This window comes from Chamaea fasciata, unplaced genomic scaffold, assembly GCF_029207755.1.
Source record: "Chamaea fasciata isolate MVZ Bird 193981 ecotype frontalis unplaced genomic scaffold, bChaFas1.0.hap1 SCAF_28, whole genome shotgun sequence".
Lineage (NCBI taxonomy): Eukaryota > Metazoa > Chordata > Aves > Passeriformes > Sylviidae > Chamaea > Chamaea fasciata.
In genome coordinates, this window is record NW_027094113.1 from 4,242,154 (window position 1) to 4,267,649 (window position 25,496).

At 54.9% G+C, this 25,496-nt stretch overlaps 1 protein-coding gene across 2 annotated transcripts; it reads right to left on the reverse strand.

Moving 5' to 3' along the window:
• Positions 1 to 4,363: 4,363 nt before the first annotated feature.
• KLHL26 (kelch like family member 26) lies at positions 4,364 to 22,991 on the reverse strand. 2 transcript variants are annotated; one of them, XM_066205713.1, is made up of 4 exons: positions 22,834 to 22,991; positions 11,181 to 11,363; positions 7,081 to 7,858; positions 4,364 to 6,493 (listed from the first exon to the last, which is right to left on the reverse strand). In XM_066205713.1, the coding sequence occupies exons 1-4, from the start codon at positions 22,878 to 22,880 to the stop codon at positions 5,690 to 5,692; spliced, it is 1,812 nt and encodes a 603-aa protein (XP_066061810.1). In that variant the 5' UTR covers positions 22,881 to 22,991; the 3' UTR covers positions 4,364 to 5,689. The 2 variants fall into 2 exon arrangements, with proteins under 2 accessions (XP_066061810.1, XP_066061811.1); XM_066205714.1 differs by lacking the exon at positions 22,834 to 22,991 and adding an exon at positions 15,812 to 15,886.
• Between the last annotated feature and the right edge of the window lie 2,505 nt (positions 22,992 to 25,496).

Here is a 25,496-nt window from a genome sequence, read left to right on the forward strand (position 1 = left end):
GGGAGGCAGAGAATTCCATGTGGGAATTGCCAGAGGCGAGTGAGGAGGCACCTGACACTCCGGGGAGGAGGGAAAGACAGAATTTCCTCCGAGGAATGGAGGGACAGGACACAGGGGATGGCTCCCACTGCCACAGGGCAGGGTGGGGTGGGATTTGGGGCAGGAATTCCTCCCTGTCAGGGTGACGAGGGGCTGGAATTCCCAGAGCAGCTGGGGCTGCCCCTGCATCCCTGGCAGTGCCCAAGGCCGGGCCGCAGCACCCTGGGGTGGTGGCCGGGGTCCTTGGAAGGTGGCCCTGCTGTCCCTGCCCGTGGCAGGAGGACCTCTAAGGTCCCTTCCATCCCAAAGCGTTCCAGGCTCCTGTGACCCTGCTCTGGTTCACATCCCGGGGCAAATCCCAGCTTTGCTCTGCCCATCCCTCAGGACAGACGGACAATCACGAGTCCAAAGCCCGATTTCCACGCTGAAGGTGTTAAAAAAGAAATAAATCAAGGCGTGAAGGAGAACTCAGGGCGGGTTTTTTTGCAGTTCCAGGTGATTTTTTTTGCATGAAATCCTGATAAACCAAGTCGGGCACCTCCTGGGTTTTCCTCATGTCAGTGAAGTGGGAGCATCGCTAAAGTCGATTTTTCAACAGGAGACTGAGCGGCCACCACAGAATTCCTGCTTTTGGGCCCCTTTTCCACGGGGAAAATCGGATTTTCTCCCTTCTGGCAGCCTCCCCTCCCGTGCAAACCCCAAATCCTGCAGAAAAGGAACAGCCCAGGCGCGTTACCTGCACCCCGGGGCAAACTTCTCCCTCCCAAACCTCCCTGAAATTCAAACATTCCTGCTGGAAAACCTCTCCTGGAGACGCTGAACGCCGGCATTGATCCCACCAGAGAATCTCCCTGAATCCTCGGGAGGATCAAACACCACGGGCAGGGGGAGGAAAAAAAAAAAAAGAACCTTTTTGCATTTCCAGCCAAATAATTGCCAGCTCTGCGGGCAGCCCCGGGTTTAGCAGCCTGGTTACAAACATCACTTCAACCACACGAAGGAAAATACCTTTCAGCAAAAGCGCTGGGACCCCGATGACCAAGAAAAGAAAATGAAATAAATTCAAGGACCCGTCCTGCTTTAGGTGCTCCTGATGTGGTGCAAGCCCAGGGACTTCAAAGGTCTCGCTTCAGCTGGGCTGGTGGCCTGCACAAACAAACCCCCCTCCCAAAAAAAAAAAAGATTTTCATTTCTTAAGCAGCCACATAAAGCAGTTCTGGCTAATTACAGGGGCCTGGGTGTGAAAGAGCAACTGCAAACCTCAGGGACCCAGCCAAGCAGCTTTGATTTCTCTGCTCCAGCTTATAAAACCTTCGGAAAACTTTTGCCCCGGCGGCTTTTTTGTTTTGCTTTCAGAGAATCCCAGAGCGGTGTGGGATGGATAAAGATCATCCAGGAACACTTTCCACTAGCCCAGGTTGCTCCAAGCCCCTCCAAACTGCCCTTGGACATTTCCTGGGGTGGGAATTGTCACCCTCCTCTTCCTCCTCACCCTTTTCCTGAAGATCTGAGGCTGATTTCGGGTGGCCCAGCTCAACCAGCAGGAAAAAAAAAACCCAAAACAAAACATTTTTGTGTTCATTTTCTGGAATTCTCAGCGTCAAAGCAGTCAGAAACGTAACCTGGCCCACAAATAAAAGCAGAAACTTCCCCCCTGGAGCTGAGCTATCAAACGGGGAAGTGCCCAACCGCCTGTTCCTGGAGCTCAGGGAGGAGCTGGGAAGGAGAAAAGGAGAAGTTCTGGAGGCTGTGGGATGCTGCCGTGCCCACTCACCATTAACATGCAGAGCACAAAACGCCTCGGTGGGGTGGGGAGAAGTCTGGGGGATATTTCTGTGCTCCCAGGTGGGATCCAGCAGAGCTGAGCCCCCCTTGGAAGGGCAGAGCAGCCAGCTCTGCTCCCTCCCTCTGCTGACACCCCCCAGCCCGTGAATTCCTCCAGCCGCATCCACTTCTCCTGCTCCTTCAGCCCCGAGTGATGAAATCCCATTCATTTGCGCGAGCAACTTGGAAGATTTATTGTAAATAAAGTTCTGCACATTACACAACTGGCTAAAAATCATAATTAGAGCTGCACTGGGGGAACATGTTTTATTTATCCTGACAGTAGTCTGGCTCCAACGATCCCCGCCGTGATAAATGTCCCGAAAGTTTGCAGGAGTTTCAGCAGCTCCGGCCCTTATCGCAGCCCTGGAAGTGGGAATTTCTGCCCGGGGTTTTTGATGTGGCTCCCACAGCAGCACTCCAAACCCAGCACCAGGCTAACTGGGAGCTGCCGGGAGTTTAGTCGAATCAAAAGAAATTGCAATTTTTCCGGTGCTGCTTAAAAAAAAAAAAAAAAAACAAACCCTTGCAGGGCTGCAGCCACGTCTGGGTGAATTATCCGGGTTCTGGGCTAGGGAGAAGTGACAGTGGGATTGGGAGCAGGCAGACCCTCTGGAAAAGGGTCAGTGACACCATTAATGGGATGCAGACATTCCCAATCTCTCGCTGCTCTCCCCCCTGCCAAGACTCCCGGGGCTGCCTTTATAGTTTTAAGCACAATTTCAGGCCCGTAAAACATCAGAGGAGACAGGGATGATTATCCCAGGCCTGACAGGAGCCTCTGGAGGGACACAAGGGCTCTGTGTTAACCATGCTCTGGTTTCTCCTGCTCCCCACCTGCTCAGGGGCATTCCCAAATTTACCCAATTCACCCCCAGGATTTTCATGGCTGCTCCGAGACAAAGACTCCGAGCCCGATCCAACATTTCTCTGGCTTTGCTCATTCCTCAGGAAAAGAGGAGCCCAATCCACCTTCCTTTCCATGCGGGGCATGCTGGCAAGCGTTTCCACACAATCCCCATCCCTATTTATGGGAAAACCCTCCCGGAATCATCAATTTTTGAATCCCCCCAAAAGCACCCAACCCATTTATTGCCAGAATATCAAGAGAGGTTGTGCCCGGCCCAGAGCCACAACTCCATCCCCTGCACGGGGGGGGAGGGTCAAGCAAAAAAAAAAATTTATGATCCAAAATAGTTATGGGCCACAAATATTTGAGTCTCTGCTAAATTTAGAGCGGCCAGAAGATTTCCAGCTCTCTTGATGAGAAATAATTATTTACGCTGCTATAAAAAGAACATTCCAGCAACAAAGAGCTGCGGCGCCCTGATCCAGAGACTTCCAGATCTTTTCTCCTTGCTCCTCTGTGGCAGGGAATGGGAATCCCAGGTTAGTCTGGCTTCAGTTGTTTAATAAATAAGAATTCCAGAAGGGCTTTGTGCATCCTCCTGGCGGCAAAACAACGCTTCCAACAGGAAGGAATACCTGGATTACGTTTATTTTCGCGAGGCTGTCCTTGAAAGGGAGACCCAACAGGGGTTTTTCCACGTTTTCCAAGGATTCTCCTCTTTCCCCCCAACACACACATACACACCTACCTGAGAAGCCTGAAGGGGAAAAAAAGGAAAAGTTTGGTTTCCTCAGGAAGAGATTCCAGGGATGGTCTCCACAGGGATCTCCGGGCAGTGTGTGGGATGGGAACCACAGCTGCACGTCCAGAAAAACTCAGGGATTAGGGAGCACCCAAACCATCCACTGCTGCCACAGGAACCGGGGGAAATCCGAAATAAAACAGGGAAGAATTATTTAAGTGCCGTAAGATCACGGAATTCCACATTGGTTTGGGTTGGGAGGGGACTTTAAAGCCCATCCAGTGCCACCCCTGCCGTGGGGACACTTCCAAACGTCCCAGGTGGCTCCAGCCTGGCCTTGGACACTTCCAGGGATCCAGGGGCAGCCACAGCTTCTCAGGGAACCTGTGCCAGGGGCTGCCCACCCTCCCAGGGAAGGATTTATCCCAAATATCCCACCTAAACCCCCTGTCTGTCACTCTGCAGGAACCCTCGGAGGAGGACTGAGCAGATCCTGCTCATGGGAAAGGGAGGAACTCCTCCACTCGTTACCAACCTGAGAAACACCATTTCTATCAACATGTGGAAGCGTTCAGCGAGGAAAATCCATTCTTTTGTGACTCTGAAGCTTGAACTGAGCTCCAGTTCATCCTCTCGGCATCTCCTTGTCTCTGCCAAGCCCATCCCGGGCGTTCCTGGCGGCCAGGCCAGGCCAAAGGAACAGAGAGAAGGAGCCAATTAAGTGCCTGAGAACCCTCCAACTGCAGCATTCCACACAGCAACACGTCCTTTTCATCGATTTGTTATTGGCAGAGCAGCAAACGGAGAGGAACAGGGGAAACTCTGCGTGGCTTTTGTCTGAAATTCAGATAAAATTCAGAAGGCGTCCCACCCAAAGGTGCTCTGAGCCCACCGATTCCAGAAAAAACCTCTCAGGTGTGGAGTTCATGCCTCGCACAGCCCTCCCCAGGGTCCATCAGCACACCAGAACATCACCAGTTGCCACTCAAGGTTGCAGGCCAGGATTTATTTCACAGCAGAATGCAACAGCCTCTCCACAAAAGGAGACGGCGTGTGCATCCGAATCGAGCCGACACACAGATACAAAACGAAGCCCTTGGATTCCTGATAAAACCAGAGGTTTTTGCAAATTCATTCGTCAGATTAAACACGGGAAATGGCTTGGAGGGGAGGAGAGTTCGGGAAGTGTTCTGCGCGGTGAAGATTTTACAAAAATGACAGAGCCGCCTTAAACCAACCTCTTAATTTAAAATACCACCACAGCAACAAAACCACGTTCCGCCGGGACATTCCCATCGTTTTGGGATGCCGAGCAGCTCGAACACGCGGCGGGGAAGAAAACCTTCCAGCTGCTGAAGGAGTAGCACCCACCTCCTTTCCTGGAGGAAGAGTTGGGAAAGGAGAAAATCCTGACCCAGACTCTGCAGGAGCTCTTGGCTTCACTGATGGACGACTGCAGAGCTCTTATTGCCAGGGCAGCCAAATTTTTTGGCACTTCTAAACCCAAATAATCACGCCTGTTTATACATAATCGAGCTTTCACCATGGCTTTAGTGCTGCAAACTCTGCACGCCCCAATTAAGGGAGAATTTCTGCACTCAGAGGAGCTGGAGGGGGCGAGGAATTGCAGCGTGATCCAAGCAGTGAAGACCAGAGGTGTGCAGGGATAAATATTCCCTTCTTCAGGAAGGGGGAAAAAAGGAAAAGCCACCTTTGGAAAACAGGGATCTGCTTTCCCAATCCAAGCACCTGAGCTCTTGTAGCTCCCACTGTCCTTTTATTGCTTCTGGAGGTCAGTGTGTTACACAGGTTTTGGCTTTTTTTTTTTTTGGCTTTTTTTTTTTGCTAAAAACCCAACAGATCGACGCACAACGATTTATATTTTTGGAACCATTGATCAAAAAAAAAAAAAACCCAAAAACAACCCCACCTGATCTCTTGGAAACAAGACCCCAGTGCTGAGTGACTCCTGAGCTGCCAATGTTTGCAGCGCCGGTTAAAAAATACGAAAAGTTGGCAAAAATCACCCCCCACAAAAAAAAAAAGAGAGAGAGAGAGAGAAAAAGCTTTTCCCAGCTGTAACATCTGTTCAGTCTGCCTGGCTGACAAGTGCTGCCGATGGAACTGCCTTGCCAGGACTCCCCAGCAGCAGCGGGAGGGACTTTTTTGGAGCAGAAAACCCGGAGCTGTTTTGTCCTTTTTCTCTCCCACCACCCCAGAGCCCCTCCCCGGAGTCACCTCTGGCTCGTCACCTGCGGGAGGATGACGGGGGCACAGGCGATGCCGGCAAAAGACTCCGGGAAGTGCAAATCCCTCTCCCACTCGTCCGTCTCGGTGTTGTAGACCTGCACGATGCTGGTGACGTTGTTGAGGTGCCAGTTGTAACCCCCCACGATGTAAATCTTTTTCTCCAGGAGGCAGCAGCCGGCCTCCGACTGCCCCGCGCGCATCGGGCTCACCGTGGTCCACTGGTCCGTCTCGGGCACGTAATATTCCACGGCCAGGACGTCGAAACACCGATCCACGTGGTCCATGCGTCCTCCCAGGGCGTAAATCCTGCCGCCGGCGCTCACCATGGCGTGCAGCACCCTGGGCTCGTTCATGGGCGCCTTGAACTCCCATTGGTCGGCCGAGGGGTCGTAGCAGTGCAGCGCCTTCTTGTCCTCCACCGAGATGCCGTAACCCCCCGAGATGTAGAGCTTGTCCCCCACCGTGGCCCCGGCGTGGCCCCAAGTCCTGCGCTTCAGGGAGCACACGTAAGTCCACTCGTTGTCCTTGGGGCAGTATTTCTCCACCGAGGCCAGGCTGCCCGAGCGGTTGCGGCCGCCCGTGGCGTAAACCATGCCGCGCAGCACGTTGAGCTGGAACTGGATCCTGCTCTCCTGCATGGCCTGGATGCGCAGCCACTGGTTGAGGTGAGGGTCGTAGCGGTAGGAGACGTCCACGGCGCCCTCCCCGCTGCGGTATTGCAGCTGCTGGCCTCCCACCAGGTAGACGAAGTTGTCCAGCACGGCCACGCAGGAGTGGCTGCTGCCCACCTGTTGGGAAAGGTGAGACAGGGAAAAGCTGATTGCCTGGCAAGAGGTACTACAGGTAGAAAAGCTGTGAGTGAAATAGGAATGAAAGCTGGCTTTGAGGTGTAGGCATGGCAGATGGAAGAAAGGGATTCACTGGTGATGGGTTGGGTGACGGCAAACAAAGGGGTTCGAGGGAGTAGCCCCCCGAGGTATCAGGGAAAAGGTAGACAAGGAAAAGCAGTCTTTAGGGTTTAGAACACAGAACGATCTGGTAATACAGCAGTTCTCACAGGCTGTGTGCAAAGCCTGTAGGTTTTGTACCTCGCGCTGGTTGGTCACTGAATCAGAACATTCAACGCAAAAGGAGATTTGATGTAACAGGGACCTCCCCCTCTTGCTTGCTCTCTCTCTTAGCTCTTACCTCTCTCTTCCTCCTCTTAGCTCTCTTGCTTTTACCCCTCTTACCCTCTGTCTCTCTCCTTGGGGCATCCCTTCAGCCGAGGCTGGCGGCCGAGGCAGGACCCTTTCACCCACGGCAGTAAACCCACGTGTTTCTGTGAGCGTCTCAGCTCTGCGGAGCTCCCTCTCCTGCTCCTGCACCCACCCACCTCCATCTCGGTGAGCTCGCGGAACTGGCGGCCGGCGGCGTCGGGCAGGCAGAAGACCTTGGGGCTGACGGTGCGGTCGTTGTCGGTGTAAGGGGTGCCACCGAAGGTGACGAGGGACAGCACGTCCGAGCGGATGGCCGTGCGCGGCGACTGCATCTCGTGCTGCCGGAAGGGCAGGATCTGGTAGTTGAAGGCCTCCAGCAGGTACTGGCGGCACAGCACGTCCTCCACCATGATGTCCAAGGTCTGCACGCTGTCCACCAGCTCCGAGGATTTCATCAGGGGGAAGCGGATGTGGCGCAGCACCTGGCTGGCGCCGGCGCGGCGCGCGGGGTCGAACTGCAGCCAGCGCACGGCGGCGCGGAACAGCTCGATCTCGCTGCAGCTCTTGAGCTTGTTGCTCTGCAGGAAGAACACCAGGCGCTCCAGGGGCAGGTGGAGGAAATCCTCCTCCTCGGAGATCTGCAGGAAGTGCCTGAAGGTGAAGGCGTCCACGGATTCCTTGAGGGAGGCCAGGCTGAAGGTGGTGGCCATCTGGCCGATGTTGAGGCACGTCTCCACGCTCATGGCCGACTTGAGGAACTCCTCGCACAGCTCCACCACCGGCACCATCTGCAGGAAGACGGCGGCTCCCAGCACGTCCTGGATGCAGTCGAGGTCCAGGGTCACCTCGGCGCTGTAGGCGAAGTCGATGATGTGCTTGAGGCCCTTGGCAGACACGCCTTTGAGCTCAATCACGTCCTGGCTGGCTTCTCTCATCCCGCCCGTGAACATCGCCCTGCAGGTCAGCAACGCAAACAAAGGGGAAAAAAAAAATAATAAAATCCTCCCCCTGCAGTTTGAGCAAAAACGCAGCACCTCAGAACTGGGTTTTATTTAACACTCCGATTCTCTCAGGGTGGGGAAGGGGGGAATAAATCAAGGCTAAATCTCTACGAGCCAGGAGAAACCGAGAGCGTGCAATGACTTACATAAGGCTTGCATAAACAGTGCACTGAGGAGGAATATTCAGCAACTGGAGAAGTTTTTCAATCCCGCTGGCAGCAGGAATAAGAGTAGACCACAGGACCAAGCTCCAGGAGGAGGCAGGGCTGCCAGAGCGGCGAGCGAACGATTCTGGCCACCAACGAACCCAACACAAAAAGGATCCCACGGGATCTGCACCAGCGGAGACTGGCAGCCGTACCCTGAAGGGTTTTAGCTCTAGGAGTTGGGAGCACGAGGAAGGAACACGCCTGTGGTGGGAGGCCAGTGATTCCTGGCAGCAAGGCCTTCAAGGCCCTGTCGTCCTGTTACCTCACAGGGAACTACGAAATGGCTCAAAAAATCGCAGGTGCAACACATCTCATGAACAGCTTTGGTCTTCCAGCAGAACCTCCCCTCCAAGGCTCCTTCCCAGGGCCTGGAAAAAGGGGGAGCTGCAGCATGGCCAGCAGCAGGGGGCTGACAGGCAATTAAACAAAATTCGGGGGGAAAAGGCTCAGTTACAGCACAGCTGCGAGCACACCGCTCGCCCAGGCCACGCAGAGCTTAGGGCCTGGATCTCCTCCTGGGGAGGCTCCTAAATTCCACAGGAAGCACATTCCACGCCGAGGGCCGTGAGGCCGCGGCTCCCAGCACCGGGGATGGAGCTGCACTGGTGGGGTTTGGGTCGTTTTTGGCCCTTTGGGCCATTTACGGCCCGTTTCAGAGGGTTTTGTTGCCCAGGGGTAGCTGGGGGCGAAGGTTTTCACCCTGTGGTGCCCAAGGAGCAGTGGCAGAGCAGTTGTTGGCCAGGCAAAGTCAGAGCAGGTGACATGGAGTGTCACCACTCCCAGCAACCGCACGCAAGTCCCAGCAAGTCCGTGAACTGTCACACAAAAAAACAAAAGGTCTTAAAACTGCACATCCTGGGCCGGTTTTTTCCCACCTGCTCTTTTCCATGGGAAAGGTAAATCCGTGGTGTCACCAGAGCTGCCTGCGCTGACTCCAAGGTGCGAGTCAGCCCCAAAAAATGCTGACCAGACCCTGCATCGACACGGGAATAAAGGAATATCTTGGGAACGCTGTCAAAAGCCAGGAGCTCCAAGTTTCCTGTCCAAACCAGGCTGGAAAACCTGCTGCCTTCCAGCACAAACCCAAGAAATCCTAAATGACCTAAATAGGGAAATATCTGCACGTGAGATCAGCCCTGCTGTAGCCGAGTGACCAGCAACGCTGTTCCCAATTATTTGTCCGTGCAGCAGATGAGAGCATCCCGCTGAAATCCCTGCACATCCCATGTCCCAGCCCTGATCCCTCGCCCCAGAGGACACCCAGCCACGTGCGTGCTCCTGCACCAGCTGAGCAGGGAGAGAGGAAAAGCCTTCATTGTTGCCATGCTGAAAGACGAATCATCAACTGGAATGCAATTCCCTTCCCAAAAGCGTTATGGTTTTAAAATGCTGATTATATAAATGCCTCAATTTCACTCTTTTTCCTCCCCCTTCCCGCAGGGGGAAAAAAAAAAAAAAAACCCAACAAAAAAACCACAGAGTGTTTTCAAAAGCTGGATTATTCTGCCATTGTTCCCCAGGACAACCTCCTTCAGCACCACTGAAGTTCTGAGGAGGAACCTACTCAGCCATCAGATCTCGACAGTGAAACCACCCTGGCAGTGGCCCTGCACCAGCAGGGAGGACTAAAGCAGTGCCATCAGCATTTCTGCAGGGGGAGAGCAGCTCCAGGATTGATTGTGTGCCTGCTGGACGAGCCTGGAAGGTTTGTGCCAGCCCAGGGAGAGGGGAGGGAAGAGCCTGGGAAATGAACGCAGGGCAGCTGAAGAATGGGCAGAGGGATGGCAGAGAGACGCCAGCGAAGCCTCTCTCGGCCTTGTTTACCTGCAGGGAGGGAACTGCACATCAAGGGACTGCAAATCCCATCAGCAGCCCCTTTTCCACCCTTCCCAGAGTCTGGAATAACTCCCAGCTGGAGTTCTCCGTGAGTGTGAGCCTTCCCTGCTCCGGGTGTCTCCAGCACGTCCCGCACTTCGGTGCTGCCCCGAAAAGATCCCAGACTCAAAGTCATTCCCGGTCAGAGCTGTGCCAGGAGGGTTTGACAGGGAGAGTCAGTCCTGAGGAGCAGCTGAGGGGGCTCAGGAGGAGAAAAGGGGCTCAGGAGGAGAAAAGGGGCTCAGGAGGAGAAAAGGGGCTCAGGAGGAGAAGCTGAGGGGGCTCAGGAGGAGAAAAGGGGCTCAGGAGGGACCTCCTGGCTCTGCACAACTCCCTGACAGGAGGGGACAGCTGGGGAGCTCGGGCTCTGCTCTCGGGGGACAACAGGACAGGAGGGAACGGCCTCAGGCTGGGCCAGGGGAGGTTGGATATCGGGAATATTTCCCCATGGAAAGGGTGCTCAGGCTTTGGCAGGGGCTGCCCAGGGAGGTTTGGAGTCCCCATCCCATCCAAGGGATTCCTGGCCATGCCACCCAGTGCTCTGGGCTGGGGACAAGGTTGAGTTTGATGACCTTGGAGATCTTTTCCAACCTCAGCCACGATTCCGTGATTCTGTGACAGAGGCAAGGTGGATAAAACACCTCTTTTCACTCAGGACTGAATTCCCTGCCCTGCCATCGACTCCCTCTGCAATAATTTGGCTGCGGGAGCTCCTCGTGGTGCTCCTGTTTTCAACCCACAGCAGCTGGGACAATCCTCCTAGATCTTCTGGGATCACAGGAGGACCTTGGTGGTCCCAGCCCAGGGGCAGGGAGCCCTGCAGACAGAGCAGTGGTGGTTAAAGAGAACAGGAGGACGGGATTGCCTCCTGGAGCCCTCACTGCCACCTCCAAATCAGCTCAAGTGGCTCCGCAGCAAAAGCAGCACCCACACCTGCCCAGGTGGGGCCAAAACCTGAGCTTGGACTCCTGCCTCGGCCCAGCGGCTGTAGTCGAACAAAGCTGAGTGCAGAGGGACTGATCCTGAACCTCTACGTGCCTGCAGGACGCCCGTGGAACAAACCAAACCTCCAAAGGCTTCCGCGGGGTGGGATTTTTTGGGGTGTGGTGGGGAGCCTGGGGTAGGGGAAGACGGGGAGACAGCAAACCCACGGGAAAGGTAAAAGCGCCTGCTTCCCTGTGGGATTCTCACCTGAAATAGTCACTGCAGGCCGCCAGGACAACTTTATGAACCTGAAACACTTCATTATTTATAGTGAGGATGACATCAAGCAGCTGAGCCTGGGCTCGGAGCGAGGCCAGTCCCTGCAGCAGCGTGGTGCTGTGGCCAGGAGCAGAGAACGTGCATTTCAGGGTGCTGTTCTTGTCAGCCATGCTAAAAACAGAACAAGAGAGACAGGCCGGTTTGAAACGAGCACAGAACGTCAGGTACCCGCCCGGGAAGATGGGGACACACGGGGAACTGCTTGGAAAGCAAATCCCCACCTCAGCAGCCACCCAGAGAACACCAGCACCTGGAGTTCCCTTCTCCCAGCACGGAACACTTCCGCACTCTCCAGATCTCCTCTGGCACTGCTGACAACCCTGCAGCACACACGGGGCTCCAGACACCACCCAAACATCTCCTGGGAGCCACGATCCCCAAGGAATGTCGGTGATTCTCCGCTCTGAGCTGCCCCAGAGCCCACCCTGACCTCAACACCGAGTCTCAGTTGCTGCTTGTCCTCACCACCTTCCCTGCCTGCAGCTGCTGGATGCCCTGCTCGGCCCAAGGACAAGCCCCGCCAGCCCCATTCCATCCTTCCCTTCTGCCTGACCCCCAGGAGAGGGGCAAAAAAAAAAAAAAAAAGGCAAAATATCGCACGGCACTGGCTGCCCTGCAGAACGTCAGCTGTTGGAGCTGCAGGGTCAACAGTCCCCTCCCAGCGCAAACATCTCCCGACGCCTCTCGCACGCGTTCCCCAGCAGCATCCCGGGATCTGCCCGGCCTCCCGGGCACTTGTCAGTGGGAGCAGCAGGAGCACCGCTCCAGGGGGAGAGAGGCTGTGGGATGCTCTGGAAAGAACTCCAGAAGCGACTGCAAGATTCCCTGAAATCCCGAATTCATTTGGGGATTTAATCTCCAGCTCTGACCGACTTTTCAGGATCAACATCCTGGGTGCTGCTGGGGAGGGGACACAGGGATTGACATCCAGGACGGGGCTGATGTTTCCAGGAGCGTCCTGCTGCTTGGTCTCTGTGGGGTTTTTTTGTTTGTTTGTTTGGTTTTTTTGAGGAATATTTTATGGAAACGTGACATCAAAAAAAAAAAAAATCCCGAAGAGATTATCCCGAGTCTGGGAAGCTGCAGGAGTTGCTCCCAAATCCACAGTGGGAGAGTGCACTTAGGACTGCACTTAGAGGGAATTATCATCGCTATTATTAATATTATTATTATTGTTTAGGTGGAATAAAACAAGGGAGCCCAAAAGGAGTAGGCTGGGGCTGAGTAATCCCAGGGTTTGCTCCAACCCTCCTCCCTCAGAACTCCCTTGGAACAACAACAGCCACACACAATGGACCAAACGAGCCGGCGAGAGGTCAGGGAAGAGTCAGGGAGATGGGATAACAAAAAAAAAAGGGGATGTAAACAATCCTCAAACAATGAGGGACAAGGGACGGGGCTCTGCTCCTATCGGGTTGCAATTTCCTGCAAGCTTTAGGGAGAGGGAGCGAGGGGAAATCTGGGATGTCCATCAGAGCACCGGGAGGGCGGCTCTGGAGCTCGCCGGGATGCACAAAGCAAACCTTGGCAGGCTGGTTCAAGCTCCTCAGGATTAGGAATGCGCCTCAAAATCCATCGGAGCTCCTGCTGGGATGGCTGGTGGTGCTCAGCCGGGGCAGGGTGGTCTGAAATCCCCACCCGAAAATCAAAGCGCTCTAAAGAGCCTCAGAGCAGAGCATTCCTCGCCGGAATAAAAGGGATTAGCAGGAAGGCAGCTGCTGACAGGACCTTTATCCACACTCTGCAAGCCAAGAAAAGTCTGTCCACTCCGGCTCTTCCCGAGGAAAAAGAGGGAAGGGATTTGGAGGGAGCGAGGTGTGGATTCTCACCACGACAAAGCCTTTTCCCTCTCCTCACTGGAACTTGGATTTGCTGGGGGAGGAAGGAGGAAACGTCCAGCGGCAGCAGCACAGAGGTGACGTTCCCTCTGGACACATCTTCAGCCACCCAGCAAAGCCACAGCTCCAGGCTGGACAGGGAAAATCCACAGGGACAAATCCGCCGCAATTCCGGAGTTTGCTGTGACTTTGCCACACCGGATCTCCTGCAGGATTCTCCTCATGGGAATTTTCCTCTGCGGGGGTTTTTTTTATGGTACTGATTTCAAACATTCCTCTTCCCAGCCTCGGGGTTCATCCCTGTGGGAATGCTGCCCCTGGATCAACAGCACAGGTTCAAACAACGAGCGTCACCTGTACAAATATTCCTTTTTTTTTTTCCTTTTCCTCAATTCATTTTTACAGGATTAGCTCAGGGCGGGTTGGTGCATCTGTGTGGAATAAAGGTGTTGGGATGTGGGATTCATTTCAACAGGTAATGGAACAGCTACTCCAGGAAAAACTCCGTGTTCTGGTTCCTTTGTCTATTTACAGGGATAGAATAAAAGGATCCAATGATTACACAATACCCTGAGGAGCAGGGGAAAAAAAAAAAAAGGCAAAACAAAAGAAAAGCATCGCTAATGTCCAAAAAAAAAAAAAAAAACCCCAAAACAAGAGGATTTTAAGGAGAAAAAAAAGATGGAAACAGAACAAAATCCAAAGCAGAGCAAAGCATGAGAAATCAAGTGAGGGATTTATGGAAAACAAAGGGGGAGGAGGAGAGGTGAGAGAACAGCACCAAGCAGCGTTTGCTCTGCGGGGAGAAAAAAGGGATTTGTGATAAGAGCAGGCTTGGCCGGGCACGGGAGCACGCCCGAATCCACGGCCTTGGCTCCCGCTCCAGCACCGCGAACGAAGGAAGAAGAGGAGCAGCAGTTGGATGCCAGAGAGGGAAAAATAAATATATAAAACTCCTCCGAGCACAAAAGGAAGCCTTGAACATCTGAGAGCGCCTTTGTGAGGCTGTCCCTATCTCATCCCAGATCTCCAAATGCCGTGTACTTGTTGCTTAACAATTTGTTACAGCGGGAACAGCCTGGAAGACGAAACTTGGGAAGAGCTGGCATCTCCTCCTCGCAGCTCAGAACGTGCCTGGGAGATAAAAGCCTTTCAGCACAACGGGGAGAAAGTGTTTATTCCGCTCCTTTCCTTCCCGTTGGGAGGCAGGGCTGGGGAGCTTCTGGAATTTTCCTTGGGATGCGAGAAAAGCTGGAGTTTCACGGGGGTTTCTGTGGTCAGAGGGTCTCACAACACCTCGGCTTGGAGCGGGGTCAGGCACCCGAATTTATTAAAAAAACGGGATTTGTGATAAGAGCAGGCTTGACTGGACAAGGGAGCACGCCTGAATCCACGGCCTTGGCTCCCAGTGCAGCACTGGGAATGAAGGAGGAAGAGGAGCAGCAGTTGGATGCCAGAGAGGGAAAAATAAATGTATTAAAATATATATGTATATATGAGGAGCAGCAGTTGGATGCCAGAGTGAAAAAGAAAACTATATTAAAAAAATAATTATATACACATATGAGGAGCAGCAGTTGGATGCCAGAGTGAAAAAGAAATAAATAAATATATTTGAAATATATATTAAAATATATTAATATAAAAATAGAAAATACATGAAAATATATAAAACCCCTGAGCACGAAGGGAAGCCTCGAACGTTCATCCATTGGGAAAAAAACGCGGGACACAAAAGTCACACCCACATCCCACACCATGGGGGAATCCCAACATCCTGCCCCCACCAGAGCCTCTCCCGGGGGGATGTTGGCACGAAGGTGCCTCGGCAGGGACAGGAATGCCACTTTCCACATGGAAACAGCTGCGAAAGGGATCTTTACACCCACGGCACGCACGGCGGGGGCAGCTGGAACCCTGGGCTGAGCCAGAAGGGCGATGCCTTCAGGGCAGCACAGGGTCTGATAACACCCCTGGCACCCCAGTTCCAACGCAGGGAACAAGAAATGGGATGGCAGCAGCCTCCAGAGGCTGTGATAACACCCCTGGCACCCCAGCTCCATGCAGGGAACAAGAAATGGGGTTGAGGATTCGTCTCCCAGCCATTGCTCCCAGGCCAGGTTGCTCTCAGAGCACTGTGGGGTGGAGGAAGGCAACCCCAAGCTGAACCCTGGAGCTCAGGGAGGGCGTGGAGATGTCCCAGCGAGGGTTAAGGGAGTGGCTCCAGGCAGACAGCAGGCAGGGAAGGCAAACAGGGCCAGAAATCCTCCTGCTGCTGCGCCCAGAGAGGAGCCCTCACCCCGAGCTCACCGAGCGCGGGCTCCGCTCACACGTTCCTGAGCGAGGGCTTTGACCAAAACCAGATGCAGAGAGGAGGCATCTGGACACCCCAGAGGCCTCTGGAGCTGGGATGCCGAGGGCCACACTTCGAGAATCAGCTCAGGCACAAAGAACATCCCAAGAACAAGCGGCCCCTGGCGCTGCCTCCTCCGTTCCCCGCCGCGTCACGTGGAACCCAAGATGCGTTTTCGAGCTAATGAATCATTTCTACCAAATCTGTGCTGATGATTAAAAACATCAAAGCTGGAATTAAAGGCTTACCGAGCGCATGAGTTCATATTTCAGCGTGTTTGCAACCACTGCACAAGTGGAGAGAATTAGAGCAGGACAGATTGTAACATTTTAGAGATTGAATTAAGGGAGGAAAAAAATACAAAAAACCTTCGGCTGCGCCACTGCCCGTCGTGTTCCCCGTCTTCTTTTACAACGTGGAAGGAGGGGCAAGTCTGGTGCTCTCCATCCTCACATTTCCCCACTTTTCGGGCAGGTGGTGCCGGGTCATTTTTCATCCAGGAGAAAACTCGAGGGCGGGGGGTGGTGGTTTTGGCAGGATTCCTGAGCAGGGCAAACTTCCAACAGCCAAACTCTTCCACGAAACACCAGCTCCAGAGGTGGGACCCCGCGGGGAACGGCTGGGGGACAGGAGGGGAGAGGAGGAAAAGCAGCAGGACGTGCGGAAAGGCACCAGGGGTGGTGTGGCACAGCTCTCCCAAGGCTGAAAACAAAAAGGGCTGGGGTTGCAAAACGAGCCAGCGAGGCACCTGCAAGGAATTTTCTGTGGCGAGAGAAGGAGAACTCTCACAAAGCTGGAGAGTAACTTTATTTAGAACATAAGGTATGAATATTAAGGGACCTTCTTTAGGAACCTTTGACAGGCAGCATTATAGATATTTTAATAATGCAAATCATTTAATGCCTTTAGTTTCATGCCTAAGTAAAAAAAAAAAAAAAAACCACATTTAGATTCTGATTTTTAAACTACAATTAAGACACTTAAAATCAAAACAAAAGTCAAACTCCCTCAGATAAGTCACTGGTAGCCATGGCGACTGTAATATTTCAGATCCTGAGCCTTTATCTCACATGCCCGAACGATGGAAATGAGTTTTTCAGCACTTCACGCTCGCAATTGCTACGGTAGGGCAGGAAGGCTGAGCCCTTCACTTCCAGCCTCTCATCTGGGATTTTGGGATGACGTTCCCGTGGCCTTTGATTCCCTCGGAGAAGACACAGCGAGGAGTTCCCTTGGAAGTTTGGGGGCAAGGAAGACGAGGCCCAGAAATACTCGCCCTGTTAACCTACTTCTGTTCCCAGCAGCACCGACAGCCTTCCCCGGCCAAATCAGCAACCACAATAAGCACTTAATGATCAGCAGCTAATTAAATATTAACACTCTGAAAGAAGGGGATGTTTTCCAGCGAAACATCGTCGTCCTCGAGGAAGATACGGGCGCCAAAAAAAAAAAAAAAAAAAAAAGCGTTTAATCGATTTCTTTGTTCCCTTTCCCAACTCCTTCCCTTAATTTCTCCCATTTCCCTCCTCTGCCTCCACTCGTTCTCCACTCCCCGACACCATCTCTTTCATCAAAGCAATAAATAAAAGGAGAGAGCCTGAGACTAATATCGCCGTTTAGAAGTGACTGGCAATTTGCAGGGCTCGAATAAAGAGATTATAAATGGGGCTGAGTTTCGGGAGGAGAGATACTTTGTGTGAAAATAATGGACCTCTGGAAAACGCCTCGAGTGCAAGAGGAAAAGTTTTTGAAAAGTCTCCAGCCGCAAAATTTAAGGGAATTTATTGTTTGGCAAAGGGAGAGCGAAGAAACGTTCAGTATTTAAGGAAGAAAAAAGACAAAGCCCAGCAGACAAAGCCTTTTTTTTTTAGTTCTGTTTCAGGGCCCCAAAGGTTGGTCCCCCCTTCCAGCAGCCAGACTGGTCAGCACTGGGCTGGGACTGGACACTGACCACTGCCGGCCAAGCCAGGCCTGATTCAGCCCTGCAACTCCGTGAAAACAGCAATTAAAGCCGGATTTTACAGAAGTCAGGAGGCACCTGGTTCATTTTCCAGCGCTTTCTGTCTCAGGTCCTGCTGATCCCCTGATTTCCTTACCCGCATCCCATTTCCCCCCAAGCTGGAAAAGCAAGGACACCCTGGAGTCCAAAGCTAAAGCAGCAAGAAGCTTTTCCATTTATTTATTTGTTAAATATTATTTTTTAAGGCCTTTAGAAGTCTCAGACATTTCCCAAAATCTCTGTTTTTCTTCCGAGCCGGACTCGCTCGGGGCCCAGCAGACACACACACGAATTTACTCTGCTCCCAGGCATCAATCAGGAGGTTGTTTGCGAGCCAAAAGAGGTGGGATTTTTTTTTGGTTTCTGCACTAATAAAACTGGATGGCTGTCAAAAAAGCTGGCTGGCCTGGTAAAACAGAGCAGCAGCAAAAAAAAAAAAACAAAAAAGTGGAGGGTGAAAAGATGTGAACACGTTCAACTCTGCCACCGCCCAGGGTTCCAACGTGAGGCTCTGGGCAGGACGTGCTGTACCCAGGACAAATTTGGGGTGGGGGGGAAGAAAAACAGCGGAAAAAAAAAAACAAACACCCCAGAATCGGATTTTTTTAAATGTTTCTGTCACAGAGCCAGAGGCATCTTTGCGCTGGTGCAGTGGGAAAAGCAGTTTGGTGCTGGTTATTCAGCAGCCAAAAAGATCAGCGGGCTCTCAGGTGAGAGGTCCGTGAGCCCAGGTTGCGACGCAGGGGGCTTGGAGGGGCAAAAAGGTCACGGTGAGGTTAATCACAAGATTAATTACCATTAATTAACTGCCATTTCTCTTTTTTTTCCATATTTAGTGGGTTTTGTCCTGTCCTGCACTGGGGTTTTCCTCAGCCCTGCCCAAAGCTGCTCCCAGCAGAGAGGTGACAGCTGGAGAGGTGACAACCATCAGCACCCATCACCACCTCGACCTGCCCTTGTCACAGCGACTGAAAACCAGAAGATGCTCCCCCCCCACACCCCCCAAACCTGAGGGTGATTATTTTTTTTGCCAGCCCCAAACCTAATCCCCGTGAGCCAGGAAAACCAACAGAGCAAAGACAAGAATCACTCGGAGCGTGTCCGTGACAGTGGCAGGCACAGGCGGTGCGACAGCAGTGACAGCATCAGGCGCACGGGGGACCCTCAGAGCGTGGGGTTTACACCCCAGAAAATCCGTGTACACCCCCAAGTTCAGGCTCGTTACACACTCAATATCCCCTGACAGCTCTGCCCTTAACACTCCACATTTCCCCGGCTTAGGGTCAAACCCCGTCGCGCAAAAAGCGAGACAACCCAAAAAATCCGACGGAACAGCCCAAGGGAGCAGCGGGTGCTCCTGAGCCTTTCCCAGCAGAGCAAAGGCCGGGAGGCACCTAGTGGTGTCGGCAAGCACAGCAGAGCCACCAAGGCCACCCCAAAAAGTGTCACCTGGGCCACACGGGCACTGCTGGACGCTGCCCTCCCGCTCTGTCACCTTTGGGAGCCCAGCAGAGCTGATCCGTGGCACCTAAAAATCTGTCAGGACCTGCCCGGGCTCTGCACAGGTGACCTCTGGGTCACCTCCCCGGTGGGGACGGTGCCAGCTCTGTGCCAGCAGCCCTGGCACGGTCCCCGCTGCAAGAAAATCACTCCCCACTTTGTCCCACATGACCCTCCCGGGCCCTGTGCTCCACACCTGGGAAGAAGTCGGGAGAAATTCCAGCTTTTCCGGAGGTCCCGGGAGCGGGGCCGGTGCCAGGCTGTCTGTGCAGCGCGGATTGCACGGTGTGGCAATAGAACAGGAGGAGAAGTTACGTGCAGGGCAGGTGCTCCTCTCTTCCCCTCCCTGCACCTCCACCCTCCAAATTAGAGCCTGGCAGCAGGCAGGGAGCTCAAAACTGGCACAGAGGGATGGGACAGCAGCAAACCCCCCCCTGTTCCTTCCATGGAAATGAAGGAATTGGTGTTTCCCGACAGGTGGGAGCATCAAACTCCAGCTCAAATTCCTGTTGGCAGCCCATTCCTCTCCTCACCTGAGCCCTCTGCACTCAGGTTTGTCCCCACCACAGCATTGTTTTTCTTCCCCAGCTCCGTGGGCAGCTCTGTCGTTGTGCCACCGTGCACGGAGCCACCAGGAGAGCTTTTCTTAAAGATCCCAAATTTCTGCGCAACTCCAGCGTTTCTCAATGAGCGAGAAAGTGGGAGAGACACCTCAACCACCGTCCTGCTGCGCAAGGCTCCTCCCTACAGAGCCACACAACACTTGGAGGTAGGGCAGGAACCTGTAGAGCATCCCCCAGGTTTACTTTCGGTCTAAATAAAACGCCCAGCTCGGGACTCTCCCGACACTGCGAGAGCAGGCAGCAGTTATTTTTACAGCGATTCAGTTCGAGCATAAATATTTACACCACGTCTACCAGATCTAACAACTAAATCTGTCTGAAGCTTGCCATGTGGCAGAGGATGGATCGTAGAAACCCCACAAAAACTCCACTTCAGCTCCAAAAGGGGAAAAAAAAAAATAATTACCAAGTCTGATTGAAGGGTGAAGCTGTAGGAGATGACAGCTTACAGCCCTTATCTCCCTCCCTTTGTGGTTTTACTCCAAACCCCTGGACATTTCTCTCCTTCCCACCACTTTCTCAGAGGGAATAAAGTTTGGGAAGCTCAGGTCAGCATTCCCTCGAAGGGAACCCAGACATGTGTGAGAAGACCTTGCCTGCTCATCCCGCTTTTCACGGCAAACACTCCGGAGCGTCCTTCAAGGGATTACTCCCAATTAATTCCTCAGCAGCTCGTCTGGACACCTCAGTCAATTCCCATGGAAAGGCCTGCACGGGGACGTTCTCTCCAGCATCTGGAATGACGTTTTTTCCCAGATTTTTGTGACCCTGCTTTGCCACAACCCCACCTCACCAACGCTGAGACAACGACGGCTCAAGCAGCAGAAGCTTCTCCTGCTGAGCGTCCCGAAGGGCTCCACCTCTCCTCTCCCAAAGCACATCCCCAGGGCTACAGGAGTGAATCCCGCAGCCTGGAACTCTCCCTTCCCCGTGATAAAAGAGGGCTGGGAGTAAAATATGAAACCCTTTTGTGAGCCATGAAATTCTACCCAAGGAGGAAAAGAGGAAAAAAACAAAACAACCCACCCAAACCCCAAGTTTATTTCTAAAGAGAAGATTGGGGCCGGTTGCTGTTCAATGCCCAGGAGCGGCTTTATCTCGTGCCATCAGCGTGTCCAGGCCCTTTTGTCCCCGTGGTCTTGCACAGCCAGTTCTGTGTTGAATGAAAGAGCAGAGAAGTGAATTTTCCTGCTCCGGGGCAGCCAGGCAGCTGCCGGGCAAGCGGTAGCAATTCCAAAGATGGAAATTCTGCCCGTGGCGTTGGAGCTGCAGTGCACCATCCAAATGGCATGTGTGAAACAGCCCCAAGCCTCTGCCCTCCTCAGGGAGCGAAGAAGTGCAAAAAAAGTCACAAGTGGAGGCACCTAACAAGGAACTGCTGCCGACGGGGAACGAATGCCCTTGGAATCCTCCTCGCGCTCTACTGCGCATCCAAAGTCCTCCATCGGGTTTCTCCTCGTGTTCCCCAACAAATCCACCTTCAGACAAGTAAAGAAACCTTTAAACTGCCGACCAACAAGAAGCAGGATCCAAACTTGAACGGGCTTTGCTTTAAAAATTAACAAAGAAAATAAACACGCAGCGATAGGGAACATGACGGAGCTGCAGCTCGGGGGAATAAAACTGCTGCGGCTCCAGTCCGGGTGATTTATCACAGCCCTGAAACAAATTACTTCCATTTCTCACTGCTGCACACCCAGGGAACTCCCAAGTGCCAGGGGAAGCAGCGCTACCAACACCTGGAGTGAGAAGTGCTGGAATTCCTGCCTGAGAAAGGAAAGGGAGGCGCAGAGGGATGAAATGAGGCGCCACAGGTGACAGGCACGGAGCTTCACAGAGCACAGATGGTCATCAGGGGGAAAAAAACATCGGATGTATCCATAGGTGAGGATTCAGAGAGGCTTCTCCAGGCTGAACAACGCCTGGGAGAGCTTCCCCTCCGCGGCGTGACACACACGGGTGGTCATTTCAGGAGGCGGCGCAGAGCGAAGCTGAGGATGAACGATGCTCTGAAGCGAGGTGACAGCCTGACAGCGGCAGCCAAACATCCCCGAGACGGACAGACAGACACCACAGCTCCCCCAGACCCCGAGACAGACAGCAGCACTTCCCGAGCACCGTCTGACACAGTCTTGGGGTGGCGACAGACAGAAAAACCCTGGGAACATAAACTCCTCTGTGAGCAGGTACCACCTGCAACAGCCAGAGCATCACCCCGACAGGTACCACATCACCCCAACAGGTACCACCTGTAACAGCCAGAGCATCACCCCGACAGGTACCACATCACCCCGACAGGTACCACCTGTAACAGCCAGAGCATCACCCCGACAGGCACCACATCACCCCGACAGGTACCACCTGTAACAGCCAGAGCATCACCCCGACAGGCACCACATCACCCCGACAGGTACCACCTGTAACAGCCAGAGCATCACCCCGACAGGTATCACATCACCCTGACAGGGACCACCTGCAACAGCCAGAGCATCACCCCGACAGGTACCACATCACCCTGACAGGGACAACCTGCAACAGCCAGAGCATCACCCCGACAGGTACCACCTGCAACAGCCAGAGCATCACCCCGACAGGTACCACATCACCCCGACAGGTACCACATCACCCCGACAGGTACCACCTGCAACAGCCAGAGCATCACCCCGACAGGTACCACATCACCCCGACAGGTACCACCTGCCCTGTGCTGCCTTCAAAGCCGGAGTGACCCCCTAAAACCAAGGACTGGGTGTTCCGCAGGCACAGCAGTGAGGATGGGGGCAGCAGAATGGGCCTGAAACACCAAAAAAAAAAAAAAAAAAAAAAAATTGGGAATCTCTGGAACTGCAGCACCTCGCGGCTTTACAAACCCGCAGAGCTGGTGGCTCCACACACCAGGGTGGGACTCACAGGGTGGATTCACTGCAGGATCCCACCACAGGATTCACAGCATTTTCTGCTTTGGAGCCTCCCCCAAAACCTCAGCCTCCTTCCTCACACACACACCCCACCAGCAACAGAGTCGCTGCTCGTCACCATCGTTCCTTTCCCGTGGGCCCCGCTCAGGACAATCCCCGGGGCCGGGGACACCGAGCACCGGGCACAGGGCACAGAGCACAGCACACGGGGCACCGGGCACCGAGTACCAAGCACCGGGCGGGCCAGGCCGGCGCTCCGTGCCCGCGGGCCCGGGGGAAGGCGCGGGGCCCCGCGGGCCGATGGGGCCGGCCCCGCTGCCCGGCCTAGGCCGCGCCGGCGCCGCTCTCACCTGCTGGGCCGCTCCGCGCCGAACTCGGCCCCGCCGGACTCCGCCATGGCCGCCGAGCGCCGCCGGGCCCGCGGGGGAGGCGGCGGGGCCGCCGCGTTAAAGGCGCAGCAGCGGCGGGGACGGAACCGGGAGCCGCGGGCTCCGCTCCGCGCCCGCCGGGCCTGGCGCCGCCCCGCCGCCACCGGCACCGGCGTGTCACCGCCCCGCGGGAGTGCCGGCCTGTCGCCTCCTCACGGGGCTGCGGGATCGGGGCTGTCACCTCCTCATGGGGACAGGGGGCTCTCTCCTCCCCGTGCGGACCGGGGGCTGTCACCTCCCTCCAGGGCTGGGGGATCGGGGCTGTCACCTCCCCATGGGGCTGGGGGACCGGGGGCTGTCACCTCCCCATGGGGACCGGGGGTTGTCACCTCCCCACGGGGCTGGGGGATCGGGGGCTGTCACCTCCCCATGGGGACCGGGGGCTGTCACCTCCCCACGGGGACCGGGGGCTGTCACCTCCCCACGGGGCTGGGGGATCGGGGGCTGTCACCTCCCCATGGGGACCGGGGGTTGTCACCTCCTCATGGGGACCGGGGGCTGTCACCTCTTCATGGGGACATGGGGCTGTCACCTCCCCATGGGGACCGGGGGCTGTCACCTCCTCATGGGGACAGGGGGCTGTCACCTCCCCACGGGGACATGGGGCTGTCACCTCCCCATGGGGACCGGGGGTTGTCACCTCCCCATGGGGACCGGGGGCTGTCACCTCCTCATGGGGACCGGGGGCTGTCACCTCCCCATGGGGACCGGGGGTTGTCACCTCCTCATGGGGACCGGGGGCTGTCACCTCCTCATGGGGACAGGGGGCTGTCACCTCTTCATGGGGACAGGAGGCTGTCACCTCTTCATGGGGCTGGGGGGGCTGTCACCTCCCCATGGGGACCGGGGGTCTGTCACCTCCCCATGGGGACCGGGGCTCTGTCACCTCCCCACGGGGACATGGGGCTGTCACCTCCCCTCAGGGCTGGGTGACCGGGGGTCTGTCACCCCCCAGACTGAGCGGTTTGGGGGTCTGTCGCTGCCTCCTGGCTGAGAGGACTCGGGGCTCTGTCCCCAAGGATGTCCCAGGAGATGTCACCGCCCTACAGCTGCGGGGTCCCAGGGGTCTGTCACCACCCCACGGGCCACCAGCTCCTTCCATCCGAGCGTTACCCAGCCGATGTCCTTTGCTGCGGCCTGCCCTGGAAATCCCAAGGCTTTCCCTCGAGATTCCACCTGCGGATCACTTAAATGTCACCTGCGGATCACCGAAGGTCACTCCGTGTCACCTGCGGCGCCCATCGCGTGCGCAGCCACCCAGAACTGCGGGGACAGCCCTGGCGGGGGACAAAACCTCCCGCCGGGCCACCTGGAGCGGGATATTTTTGGCCAAAATCTCCACGTGCAGGAGCAGCAGTACCCTCCAGAGGGTGCAGTCCTGTCGCCGGAGATCCCTGCGCCTTCCCGGTGCCAAAACCTCCCCGGTCCCCACACATGGTCGGCATCAGAGCCCTCCCAGCTCTCCCCAAAGCCACCGAGGCCACGCGGGGTCCGTGTAATTCCCAAAGCCGGCATGCATCTGCTCCAGGGGGCATTCCAGGCATCAGTGGGAATCAGGAAATTATTCGTAGCGCTGGCCCTGCCAACGGCCGGGGGTAGATTTCTTTGATTTCCCATGCTCCGCGTCCACATCTGTACCGGGGCAAAAGGGGGGAGTTCGTACATGAGAATAAACGCGCTCGGAAAGCCGTGAAAACTCCCCTTTCAAGTCAGCCTGATGAAAACTCCATGTTCCGGAGCCTTTTGCTTCAAGGAGAGCAATCTGTTTCGAAGAGGAAAAGCTGTGTATTTTTCTTATTTAAACCTCCTAAATCTGCCGGAGCATTAAAAATATTTGGCATTTCCACAGCACATTTCATTCCCAGCTCCGAATGCGTTTTACAGACGTTCATTAATTAAGCCTCGCAAAACCTTGGGGAGAAAGGGAAGCCGTAGTTATTAATTTGCTATTTGTGTTGCTGCAGCACACGGAGACCCAGGCCAGGACCTTGGGGCCTCGTTATTTTAGACACGACCTGCACAGAGGAGGAGATGTCAGCACGGGAAGAGGCCACGGGAGTGGACCCTCCTGGTGTTCCATCCCCTGCCCCTTCTGCAGTTTGGGGCTGCAGGAGCTCCCCCCCAGCTCTCCCCTCCTCCCCAGGGGTGCACTTTTCATTGTTCTGGTGTTTGAGGGTGTTCCTGCCCCTCCTTCCCGACACCTCGTGGTTGTCCCGCTTCCAGCTCGGCTTCATCCGACACCTTCCCCTTTCTCTGGGGGGTCACTTTACGGAATCGCGGAGTTATTTAGGTTGGAAAAGACCTCCGAGGCCACCGAGTCCAAGCTGTGACTGATCCCCACCTCGTCCCCAGCTCCGAGCCCCACATCCACGAGTTCCTTGGGCACCTCCAGGGGTGGGGACTCCAAACCTCCCTGAGCAGCCCCTGCCAAAGCCTGAGCACCCTTTCCATGGGGAAATATTCCCGATATCCAACCTGACCCTCCCCTGGCCCAGCCTGAGGCTGTTCCCTCCTGTCCTGTTGTCCCCCGAGAGCAGAGCCCGAGCTCCCCGGCTGTCCCCTCCTGTCAGGGAGTTGTGCAGAGC

Bases quoted from the DNA above. Each gene is read 5' to 3' on its own strand.
- KLHL26 (XM_066205713.1), bottom strand. From the start codon at position 22,880: ATGGCGGAGTCCGGCGGGGCCGAGTTCGGCGCGGAGCGGCCCAGCAG. The intron at 7,859-11,180 runs GTGAGAATCCCA...GCTGACCTGCAG, and splicing joins GCCTGCAGTGACTATTTCAG to GGCGATGTTCACGGGCGGGA. The intron at 6,494-7,080 runs GTGGGTGGGTGC...CTTTCCCAACAG, and splicing joins GCGAGCTCACCGAGATGGAG to GTGGGCAGCAGCCACTCCTG.